General features: G+C 46.9%; 1 protein-coding gene across 1 annotated transcript in view; it reads right to left on the bottom strand.

The window, feature by feature from the left end:
* EXOC3L4 (exocyst complex component 3 like 4) overlaps window positions 1-11555 on the bottom strand; it is a 23631-nt gene extending 12076 nt beyond the window's left edge. The window contains exons 1-5 of the mRNA XM_021403114.1: window positions 11216-11555; window positions 9788-10181; window positions 5472-6123; window positions 2297-2414; window positions 528-653 (exon numbers count right to left, since the gene is read on the bottom strand). Of these exons, the coding sequence (XP_021258789.1) occupies window positions 528-653; window positions 2297-2414; window positions 5472-6123; window positions 9788-10136 (1245 nt within the window). The 5' untranslated portion in view covers window positions 10137-10181; window positions 11216-11555. The remainder of the gene's footprint in view (window positions 1-527; window positions 654-2296; window positions 2415-5471; window positions 6124-9787; window positions 10182-11215) is intronic.

Genomic DNA, 12580 nt, shown 5'->3' with positions numbered 1-12580 from the left:
TCTTTCTTTCTTTCTTTCTCTCTCTCTCTCTTTTTAAAAAAATTATTATTATTTAATTGAAATGACTAAACCCTATTTAAAATGAGGGAAATGAATCCAAACCCCTCCTGGAATGATTACCCTATGGGCCCTAGAGCTAGCAGGAGCTTTTGTTTTTTCATGCTGTTTAAACTGAAGTGGCTGTCCCTGCCTACAAACCTGTGTGGCAGCCGCAGCCCTGGGACGAAGTTGCTCTTTCAGCAAAGGGGTTTTTCTAACAACCCTTTTCTTTCTGCCTTTCTTTTCCTCCTCTTTCTTTTTCCTAATCAAAGAGATTTAAGGACTTCAAAATCAGTTGCCTATTATGCTGCTGACACAATTGACAGCAGGTTTAATTTGCAGCTAGAAGGCAAGCGGCAGAGCTAAAAGTTGTAATAAATGGCATTTTCTGCTCTAATGTATTCTGTGAGCGCGTGACTCACATCCATTATGGCAGCACCGGGAGGCACTGCCATGCGCCCCGTGCTGTGCCCATGCTCACTATGTACCGTCTGAATGTCAAAGGAAAGCGAGGACTGGTACAGGTTATCCTTCACTTCTGGGGGAACTTCCTTCTCCCACTTTTCCGTCACTTCCAGCCTCAGGATGTTTCCAAAATAGCTCTTGATTTTACCCTAAATGGTAAACGTGGGAAGGAAGAATGCATATCAGAAGATAAAGCCAAGTATAGGTGAAGCAGCTGGTGGGTACATGGGGATAGGCAGGGCTGGGGCTCGTCCCACCAGGGCACACACCATCCATCACCACAGTGGAGGGGACTAACATGGTACAACTCTCGAGTCCTGCTCCCCCCAGGGCACCTCTCTCCCTCCCTCTGGCTCCCCTCAATGGCTGCTTTTGCAGGAGGCAAATGAGGGCTCTGAGCACAGAGCTGGCATATGCTGTTTTGCTTTATCACCATACGTGAGATGCACTTGAGCTGTGCACAAAGATAAGCAAGTCTTGGTCCAGAACCAAATTTGCACAAGATCTTAGGAAAAACCTAGAGATGCCTGGGACAATGTACTCCCAAACTGAGATGCAATGACACCTCTGGCAGGAAGATGCATGCTATTCCTTTGCAAGAAAGGTATTTAAACCTCCAGATCATTTACTTAGGCAGCAGTGTTTTCTTGGAAAAAATCCAGACTGCCTGCCCAAGTGGTAGCTCAGTCAGCTGCTTTACTGCTCGGTGCAAAGTCCTCCAGCACGTTGGGCAGAAGGTCAGGATGAAGGATCAGACCAGTCCTTTCTGGCTTCCAGCACTTGTGTAAATGCTCAGTCATGGCTGATAAGTCAGCCTTGTTGCTGGTGAAACAAAAGGGTCCTTACCAAAACAATGGCACAAAATTGATTTTATTCAGTTGGTACTTTGAGCTCACCTTGAGAAAATTCTGAAATGAAATCTATTTCAGAAATGGTTTGTAAGAAAAGAAAATGTCTGAGCCCACCAAAAGACTACATGAGAGTCTCAGCCCAGAGTGGCTGAAGGACATCTGCCACAGGGGCTTCCTATAAGGAGCTGAAGCACAGAGAGGTCCTCTGCTGGGGACATGCCCAAAGTTGCATATGGTTCCACATGGTTCAGCCATGATGGAGGAGCTCACGTACTCTAAGACCAGCAGATAACACTTCTTTAGGTTAAACTTTGCAATGCCTTTCCTGCAACGCAGCACAGCAATGTGCCCCCGCCACACTATGTGGGTCTGATACCATCACAGTGGGTCTACACCTGCCATCACCCAGGTCCAGGCCTGGATTTAGGTGGCCTGCTTTTGTCCCAGCATTGTTGAGGACACTTTTGCTGTTGACTAAAGAGTCGTTCTCAAGTGGTGCTGAGACAACTCAACACCATGGTACATCATAAATGGGGACTATAAGAAAGAAGGAGACAGACTCTTTAGTAGGGTCTGTTGGGATAGGACAAGGGAAAATGATTTCAAACTTAAAGAGGTGAGATTGAGACTGGATATAAGGAAGAAGATTTTTACAATAAGGGTAGTGAGGCGCTGTAGTAGGTTGCTCAGAGAGGTGGTGGATTGCTTTCCATCCCTGCATACACCCAAGGTCAGGCTGGACGGGGATCTGAGCACCAGATGGAGCTGTAGGTGTCCCTGCTCATTGCAGAGGGGTCGGACTGGATGACCTTTAAGGGTCCCTTCCTACTGAAACAATTCTATGATTCCATAATAATACAGGAATGAGAAACCTCTGCCTGGGAGGCCAGAGTCTCCATTCCCTCCCAAGAGGCACACGGAGACAAAGGAAAGGACCTTACCTTTACAGAAGTGATGTAATCGTTTTTCAGTCTATCCCAGTCTGCTGGTGCTAGCAGCAGGGACAGGTTTTCTGTCTGAACTTCTGGTTTGAGATCAGAGTGACCAAGAAAGAGTTCACTGGAAAGATTCAAAGGAACAAATTATGCTGCCTTGGAGCATGAGTAAACCAATGGAATATTCATGTGGCATGAGCTGCGTAATTATTAAGCTGTGAGAAATATACTTAAAGATTAAATAGTGATGCTTGTTTTCAAGCTTTAACGAGAAAATCTTTCCTTGCTATTCAAAATCCTAATTATTCGAAATCAAAATGATCTAAGGTTCCAGCCCACCTTAGAAATCATGAGACTCCTGAGTTGTTTGGACATGAAAAGTGCTACGAGAATTTACATTTTTAAATAAACAACATGAAGCTGATTCATTTGCTTATGGTCCTTTTCGGCTTATGAAGCTGATTCTATGAAATGCCTTTCAGGGCAGTTCCTGCAGTAGAGTGCTGAGTGCTGATGTCTCTGGCTGGTGCCACATCATGGAAAACATCAGCCCACTCGTTTTCACTGTGGGTTACCCACAGGAAAGGGAGATGGCAGAGCAGGGCTGGCTGTGAGGGACAGCCTTTGGGAAGCCCACGTGTGCCTGCAACATGAGCAATCGCAGCACTGCGTGTCCTCTGCATGTGGTGGCAGTGAGTGGACACTGAGCTGCAGCAGCTGAGTGCAAAGTGCAACAGATGACACGTGTCTCCTCTGCCCACTTCCCCCTGCAGTGCTGAGGAGGCAGGGCAGCTCCGGCAGGGGAAGGGAGACGGTGCCTGCCTTCCACTCTGCATGGCAAGAAACCTGTTATTAGGCTGTGCAACTGAACGTGCTGCCCCTGTGATCTGCCAGCAGACCACACTGCATCTTTCACTGTGATGAATGCGGAGAGGAAGAGGAAAATATTCATGAACTTGGTTAATGCGGTGCATAAATTGCAAGCAATCACCTGTTAGCAAGGAAGAAAGATGCAAAGGCATTACCCTATATGCTGCCTGTTCACTTGCTTGACCACTGAAGAGGGGTTCCTACAGCCAAACCACTGAGCATAGAGCTGGGTTTGGATCCAAGGCAAATGACGACTGTAATGTACAAGGTCAAACCACTGCAGAGTGACTGCTCAGCACAAAAGTCTCAGCCTGCTGATAGAGAACTGGAGTCAATATTCCTGTGGTCATGGTTCAGGTTTCCCAGAAAGGGACTTCAGTACACTGGAGCATTGGCAGTGTTTAACTCCCAGTGCACCACATGATATTATGATGTGGAATACCTATGAAAACCATGAAACCGTGACATTGGCCCAGCTGCTGCAGGAATCTGCTGCTCCTTCACAAGGACACAATGGAAATAAGCAGCAACTCTCTGCTATGACCAAAAGAGTTGGCTCAAATGTACTTAGAAGAAGCATATCCCCTTCTTTTTCTTTTTTCATTTGTTTGAGTTGTAGCATTAAAAATTAGCTTGGGCCAGGCAATTCCTCCTAATTTGGGATGGGTCCAAAAGAGGATTAAGTTATTTTAGAATGAGAAAGTGAAATGGAAACCATCCAACACAGCAAAGTGATTGCAAGCAGTGCTCTAAACAGCTGCAAGCTCTCAATATGCTTTTTACATCAAGTTAGAGAAATATGGCAAGGACACTGTACTGGGGTGCAGAACTTGGCTCTTCCCCCAACTCCTGCAAGCATAATTCCCATAGCAATCCTGCTCAAAGAGCTGGTCAACCAGTGCCATGCTGCTGAAAGGGTTACGAACATATAATCATGGTCACCACACCAAAAACAAGCTTTCAGGAGCAAATGGGAAGTTTACAGAAGAAATCTGCTGACCACCTGTGGTGCAAATGTTCCCAGGCCAAAAGTTACTGTAGAGTAGGAATGCTCTGCTCAGGCTAATGCTGCTTGCCCTGCTCTGCCTCACATTTCATCCCCTGCTAGGCACAATGCTGACATTCCTACCTTCACTCCATTTTTCACTAGACTAAGGTGAGCCCATTAGTTTGTGTTTGTTCCACGCTAGGCATCTATTTAGGACCATTCCAGGAGACCATCTGGAAGTATATATCTTGTGGTAGACATGATTTTGCTCTGACATGGTTGTTCTTGAGTACTTATTAACAAACTCATCTCCTGTGGATGGTGCCTCTCTCTTCCTTCCCACCACACTGTGTATTCCTGTTGGATTTTAGTCTTTGAGGCTGAGCTGATGGACTGAGGTCTAAACCAGTGAACAACTGAAGACACACAATGCCATGACCTCCTATGGGTACCTATCTTAGATGTCTCCTTTGACTTTAAAATAAGGCAATGCCCAATAGCTCAGCTACTGTGAAGAATTCCTGCCTTTACTCCTCAAACCCCGTCTGCCCTAAGGATGTTGTTTGATATGTCTGTGCAGCTCCCAGCATATTTTAGGCACTGCTGAATTATGGAAAGCTTTTAGAGGTCCTAAAATCATGGACTTCTCATCCAACCAACTGAGACATCTGAGCTACAGCCTTGGAGACATTCAAGGTCAGGCTGTACAGGGCTCTGAGCACCCGATAGAGCCATAGGTGTCCTTGTTCACTGCAGGGGAGTTGAACTAGATGACCTTTAAGGGTCCCTTCCAACTCAAATGATTCTATGATTCTTTGTTTTAATCCGTCTAATTCCTCACAGGGATGTCTCGGCAACTCCTCAAGGTGGCTATGACCCCTGACCGTAGAGGTAACAGGGATTATTTCCAAAAGCATCACAGTTTTAATTAAACAGGAAGAAGGCAGAGTTTCCCCACAGGTCCTTTCCTGTGCCTGGAAAAGTCACTGAGCAGCTGCTGGACCTGGCAAAACATTTCCAGAAAGTGGGGAGGTTTATCAGAGCTGCAAGGCAGCTCTGGAAGGAGGAGCTTCCTGATATGTGAGAACAGTAGTTTGGGGAGGGAGAAGGAACGGAGGAAACTGAGATCTGTGAGAAGCAGTGGGTGTTTTATCCTCAAACCTTTGTCCCCACCTATTTGTAGACTAGTTATCTGGCTCTACTGAATAAGCAATTATGTTTCTACTTGCTTAGGAAACTGAAAATAACTGTGTGTTTTGAAGCTTCCTGGCAGCTTGTCACTCTGGAAGGAGGCTGAGATGTGTGGTGAAGGCAGTAGCTTACCTGCGGTAGGTGTTGGCCACCCAGTCAAGCAAGGAATAGAGCTCATTGAACTCCAGAGGTCTCTGGGAGAGATCTTGCAAGTGTGAGGCGATGGCATTGTGAAAAGCCTCCACATACACTTCGCACACCCGGTACTCCTCTGGATAGCACTTTTTTACTGATGACTTGATTTTCAGTAAGTCTTCGAGCAGGTATTTCTGGAGAAAACTTAAGTGGAGATCAAGCCAGGCTTTCTCTTCTTCCTTTGATGCCATAGGTATGCTCAGAACTCTCTTTCTAGTGCTCTCATTAACAGCTTCTCTCCACTCTTCCCTCCACTTTCTGGGTGCTCCAAGCAAGTCTGACCCAGGAGCAGCAGCATTGCTTGTACTGGGATGAGCTGCCTCTTCACGGGCAATTAATGTCACCAGGGAGGTCAGTGTGGCCTCCTCCACTGTGTGATGCTCCAGTGTTCCCACCACAATGGACTGGATCATGCTTGTGATAGAGCTGTACAGTAAATCCACATCCTTGGTTTTCCTCAAAAACTCTTGTGGGTTATCCTTGTATTTGTCTGCATCCCGTTCTGCTATCATCTCATCTTCCATGTATTTGATGCTTGCAAATGCTTCCAGAAGTTGTTTTTTCTGAATAAGTTCATTGATTTCCATTACTGCAGAAAAAAAGGGAAAGGGGTTGGGACAAAGCAGGTGTTAGGTGATGGACAGGCCAGTAGAAAGACAAGATATCCCACAGGAAGATGTGCTCCGAGCAGCCACTTATTGCAAAGTCGGAACCATATCTCTAAACTGCTGGTTTCAGACACAGGAAATACCAGAAAAATTGATCATAGCCCTGCAGGCAAACCTCAAGCAGTGGCTAACAAGGCTGCACTGGGATCTCAGGCTGCATAAGACTGCCTCTGGCTCTGCTAATTTGAAGCCAAAGTGGGACTGGCAGCAGGGACAGTTCTTGATATACACTCCCAGCAGGATTCCTGTTAGCAGAGATGCTCTTCCTTCCCACAATGTCAAGACTCTGGCGTGGGGGATGATTCTGATATTTTGGGAACATTCCAGGTAAGGTGTAACCTTGGGCTAAACCAGGGCTGTCCTGATTTTGTGCCTTCCACAATATATTTTTCTGAGAGATATCCCTGACTGCCATCATGGCTAAACTGGATCCTGCATTTCTGAGGGCTGAGCTTTGGGTTATCAACCTTTAGGCTTGAAGATGCATATTTACCTGATTTAAATGGGCAGTCAAATAACTGATTTAAATGAGTGGTCAAATCCACCGAAAATTTGTGAGCCATTTTTAATCTTCACGTTCTGGCACAAATTTTCCTTTTGATTCCATAAAGGACTTGATTTCGCTTTGGAAATCATAAAGCCTTTTTAGCATTTTGCTCTAACTTAGCCACCTTCCTTCAGAAAAGTAAATGATGACCCAACAACCAGCATCCACACTTTCAAGGAACTCCTAGAACTGGCAATGATTCAGCCCTTTGAACTTTATGGAATTCACAGCTTTGATGAAATTTGCATTGCATTATCCTAAAACTTGAACATAGGAAGTTCCGTACTAACATACAGAAGAACTTTACGGTAAGGGTGACAGAGCACTGGAACAGGTCACCCAGAGAGGTTATGGTATCTCCTTCTATGGAGATATTCAAGACCAATCTAGACATCTACCTGTGCAATCTATTGTAGGGAGCCTGCTTTAGCGGGGGGGTTGGACTTGATGATCTCTTGAGATCCCTTCCAACCCCTGCAGTTCTGTGATTCTGTGATCTTTTGTTAAGGCTTTCGCATCTAAATTTTCTTGATGTCTGATACAGTGATATTTCATTAAGCATGAGTTGCCAGAGGTAGTCGCATCATCATCTATTAATTTTGTAAGTTCCTTTTTTTTATCAACCATCACTGGAGCACCATCAGTAGCTATACCAGATATGTTGACAAAGGTTAAAGAAAATCACTTTAATGCTGGTTGTCCTGTGCCTAACACAGCAAATGGCCTGTGAAAAATGCCCCTTATCCATTCCAGACATTTAGGAGGAAATGGAAAAACAACAAAGTATGTTTGGTATGTGGAGCTCACACTTCTGGGGCCCTGCAGGTTCCGGTGACCTGGTCATTCACCGTAGGTACAGTCAAGTGCCAGGCATTGTCTCTCACCAGCAACATGTGATTTCCCAGTGCTGCTGGCCATGAGTGCCTTGGGAGAGGCATCCCAAAATGCAGGTGCTTTCTCCTGGAGCTCAGGTCTCGTCTAGCTTTTCCACACCTCCTTGCTATAAGTACTGGCTGATGTCAGTCAGGGCTGGAGGAAAACCATCAAATACTACTACCCTCAAAGTGCCTGAGGTCTACTGAGTTTCCCACTTCTTTCTCCAAACTGAGCTTGAGTAAGAACCACAGCCTATTTGCCACTAATGCAAGAGACTTTTGCTGTGGGCTGCGGAGATCCAAGAGCACTGCTGAGGTACTGTGGGAAGCTCTCACCACATCCAGCACTGTAGCAGGAGATCCCGCTGTGATATTGGGCACAGGGTGAATTTTAAAGAGCAGGAGGGAAAGGGTATTAGGCGTGAGTGGCTGCTGCTTCTGCTGTGCACATATATGAAGTGATAGGGAAAAATTAGAGAGCACTCAAAGAAGAGATGAAGGACTGGCTCATAACCCATAATTTATGCCCCATGGCTCTTCTGCACACAGATTTTACAACATATGCACCAAATAACCTGTGCAGTGTGGAAGTAGCTGTATGAAGACAGAAATACACTAAATAACCAAACTACTTATGCAGCATACAATGCATAGAACCTGGAGGAGTGCCTATAAGTAGCTACAGCTACTTCTGGGCTCAGAAGGGTAGAAGTATGTGCCAATTAACTTAGTCTCTTCTAGGTAAATTAATATAAAACCTGTGTTTGCACAAGATCTTGCAGTGAGAGACTGAAGGAATACGTTCTGTTCTGTTTAGAAAAGTGAGAAAACACCATTTAATCATCATCGAGGATAATTATTCAGGGAGGTGATATTGGGTGCTAAATGGATCTTTAATTTAGCAATACAAGATCAGGCAGCTGGTAACTGGAGGAAGACAACTGAGAGGCAATTAACCATTGTGCAGCTTAATGGTGCACATGGTGGAGTCTCCATCACGTCCAATATTTATCTCAGGATGGGATGCGTTTCTGACAGAGCTGCCTTAGTCTAGGCCAATCATGAGCTGTTGGGCACAGGCCTGGTTTTACTTCTGCAGCTCGTCAGCCTGTGTAGCACAGGACTTGAGAAGGCTTTCTGGTAAGATTTCCCATAACTCCTCCTCTGTGACTTTCTGAGAACAGACTGGCAAAGCTTATGAGATGGGCCCGGATCCAGCTCGCCAACCTCACAACGTATCAGTGCAGAGCAGAAAGTAGCTTTATGGCACAGTGAAGTCATGAGAGACCTTCAGCCCTTCCATCTGATCCCCATCACATCTGATGCAGTACACTAGGGATTTCTATCTAGAAGTTTTGGCTGAGGAAGGATCAAGCCATATTGACCCACTTCACACTATCTTCTGGATGTACTGTAGTACCTCTGCCTTGAAAAAGTGGAGGAGAGCGGTGCACAAACCAAGAAAAAAGTCATTGTAGTTCACACTTGAGGAGCTGAACTTTTGCTAAGACAGGTCCAAGACCTATCTATCTAATGCTGACAAAGCACATGAGAGTAACTCTTACTTCTGAAGTACTCTGTGTTCATCAACAGTGGAAACTTTTTGGATCTGTGAACGCTGTTGACTCATGGCATTTCTCATGGCCAGCTACATGTGCCTATCACCCAATTTTTATTTTTATTTTACAACCTTACTTAATGGGGCCATTTATCAAAGCTTCGCAGTAACCTACCAAGTGCAGTCTAAAAGCTGCAGAGCAAAATTTCTCCACAAGAGCAATGCAAGCAATTGAATGAATAGGAATAGCCCACACTGCACTTTTAGGTGCTGTCAGACAAACATTTCCCAAACTGTGCTCAGCAGATTGGTGACTGATATGGATAGTGTGTGCTGCATCCACTGCCATGTGAACTGACAGACAGATGTGTTGATCATAAGAAGGTGATCAATATGGTTAAACTATGGTAGTGGTGAGCACAGAGCAGCCTGTCCAGTGACAGGTGGCCTGCTCAGGCTGAGCCAGGTAACACCCCAATGAGTTTGTGAAAGGGATGACAGTTGTCCCTACCCCATAATGAGATGCTAGTTTCCTTAGTATCTCTGTTGTGCCAAAGACTCGCAAAGTTAAACTGCTTGAAGGTTGCATGTATTTCACTGCTTACCTGAAAGAGGTTTTCCTTCAGTGGGCTCTGTTTCTATTTTATCAACAATCTGTTCCAATCCATCAGGGATTTCTGTTTTGTTCTCGTCGGAGCTCTTGGGGAATTGAAAAGAAAGTAGTCTTCTTCTCCAGGTGCCAGTGCCCTCCTGTTCTTTCTCACTCTTTCGTTTTGATCTCCGGATGCTTCGCATTGTTTTAATACCTCTTTCAAGAAATCCTGTGTTCTCATCATGCAACGTTGGGCTGCCCAGCTCTGAAGCAACCTCCATCTTTTCCTTCCCCACATCATTTGTTTTAGAATTTGGTTCTGAGGTTGATCTCATTAGATACCCCTCTGTGTTTGTATTCATCTTGCCTTTCAACAAAGGCCTTTCCAAAAAGGTTGTTGGTAATCACTAAAGTGAATGAAAACACAGAGTGAGATGAGAGGATTCTAAAGAGCTATTACTGCATTTCCAAAGGACTCAAAATCCAGTCCACCCTTTTTCTATGCCTAATCCAAGGACAGAGCATATTGTTTCAGCCTGACATTACCAAAATGGTTTCTCTCCCTCCTTGTACATGTGCTGCTCTGCTTTTAGCCCTGGAAGGCTCTACCTAACTCCTTAAATCAGGCAAATGGCAGCTAGGAAGGAATTGCTGGATGTCAAGGATGCCAAAGCCTGCTAAGCATATTTTATTCGGCAACAAGGCATGTTTTTACCTTCCTTCTGCTAGGTGGATTTCCAGCCATGTAGGCTGAATGTCAGCAAGGTATTCTCACTTTCTGATGCAGATGTGGCAACTGTGGGTCATGCTGCTGCTTCTGCCCTGCTCAGGCCGCAGCCAGCTGCTGGTGGATTCCCAGAGTGAGTGGTCCCTGCGGCCTTCTTGACCCTCCCTGGCTGTCAGCTCACCAGCCAGCATGACCCAGTCACAGGGATGTTGTGCACTGCAGGGTTCTGAGGATGGGCAATGGCGTGTTTCACCACAGCAGGCTCAAGGCAGCTCAGCAATGGCTTTAAATCATTAGAAACAGTAATTCCTTGAGGTCACCCTGGCCTGTCTCAGTTCTGCCCAGCTCACAGGAGACAGAGATTGAAACATAGTTATAGCCAACAGAGGACCGTCTCAGCCTTCCCTATCCGAGCCTGGCCATATTCCCACTCTCCTGTGTACAATTATTTCACAGGTTATGAGCTGCGAGTACTGCACCCTCCTGTGGGAGGGCTGAGTTCATGGTAAAGAAAGGCCTGGACTCTGCCCTGCTCTTCCCTGGAGGAAATACTTAACTGGCAGGGTTAGAGGGAGAGGCAGGCACCCCATTCCCAGGGGCTCAGCAGAGAGGGGACCACAGGCTCAAAACCTGCCTTGTAGGCTGGCTATGGCGGTGTGGAGCAGGGACCAGGACAGGAGGAACCCATAGGCAAGAGGAAAGAGCGATACGCACCTCAGCACTGATCCTGCCCGCTGAGATAACCCAGCCGCGGTCCAGGAGAATGGAGAGCAGCTTCATGCAGGAGACCAGAGAGGTGTGGTGGTGGCAGTGGTCAGGCTGCTGGCAGGGCAGGCATCGGGATGGATCACCTGGCCTGCTCACAGCAGCACCTGCGCTGGCTGAGGGGCTGTCCCATGCATGTGGCCTCCTGCCGTCTCCCTCTGCCTTCTGGAAAAGCACAGATGGAAGTGGAAGAAGGGTTCAGACCCTCCTGCCCAGCACCTCTGGCAGCTTCACCTGTTTGCTACGCAGGAGCAAAACCTGAGCTGTGTTTCGCTTTCGTTACGTGCAGTTAAAAGAAATGAAGAGGTGAAAATGCTGGACGAGCTCCAGATCTGGGTTAATATTTCCTCTAGGATGGGGGTGGTGAGGCAGGCACTGTGCTGGGGGTGAGACCAGGAGCTCAGGCAGCTGGGACTGATGGGGCAGCGGAGGGAGAAGCAACCTGGAACCTGTTCCTACCCTGCGTGGGGTGAACCCCCTCAGAGTTTGAGGGACTGATGCATGGGCATGGTGCCATTTCACCTTGTGCTGCCCAATTTCTGGAGGTCACAAGTGGCCTGATCTTAGTAATGATTGACAGGTCCAGGAGGGACCGAGAGAACTGTGCCTGTGGCCATGCATTTGTAAATTCACCCCCTCTTCCTTTCCTTGCTTTGGGAACTAAATTCCATGGGGTTGCTGGCCCTGAATTCTTCCATCCCAGCAGCATTTGGGCATGATGAAGGGAGCTCAAAGCAAAGCAACAAAGACATGAAACTATTAGAGGGTATAGAGGAGAGCTACAAAGATGGGGAAGTGTCTGGAGAGCAAGGTGTGTGAGAAACAGCTGAAGCCCCTGGGTTTGTTCAGCCCAGAGCAGAGGGGTCTGAGGGGAGGCCTCATGGCGGCTGCAGCTCCTCACAGGGAGCGGAGGGCAGCGCTGAGCTCTGCTCTCTGTGACAGCGACAGGGCCCGAGGGAATGGCATGGAGCTGTGTCAGGGGAGGGGCAGGTGGGGGTTAGGGAAAGGGTCTGCACCAGAGGGCGGTGAGCATGGAACAGGCTGCCCAGGGCAGTGAGCACAGCCCTGAGCTGCCAGAGTTCAAGGAGTACTGAGACAGACATGATTTGGATTTTGGGTGGTCCTATGTGGAGCTGGGGTTTGGACTTGATGATCCTTATGGATCCATTCTAACTTGGAATATTCTATGATTCTATGAACATTCTAGTGTCTGGGAGGTTTAACAAAGTTGAACAGTGCAGGGCAGGCTAGTGGCAGGATGCCTTGTGAGACAGCTGGGACTAAGCGTAGCATCATTTGGGTGCAGGAGGTCCT

Source organism: Numida meleagris, chromosome 6 (genome assembly GCF_002078875.1).
Source record: "Numida meleagris isolate 19003 breed g44 Domestic line chromosome 6, NumMel1.0, whole genome shotgun sequence".
Lineage (NCBI taxonomy): Eukaryota > Metazoa > Chordata > Aves > Galliformes > Numididae > Numida > Numida meleagris.
Note: the sequence above shows the minus strand (reverse complement) of the source record. Positions and strands in the feature narration are given on the sequence as shown.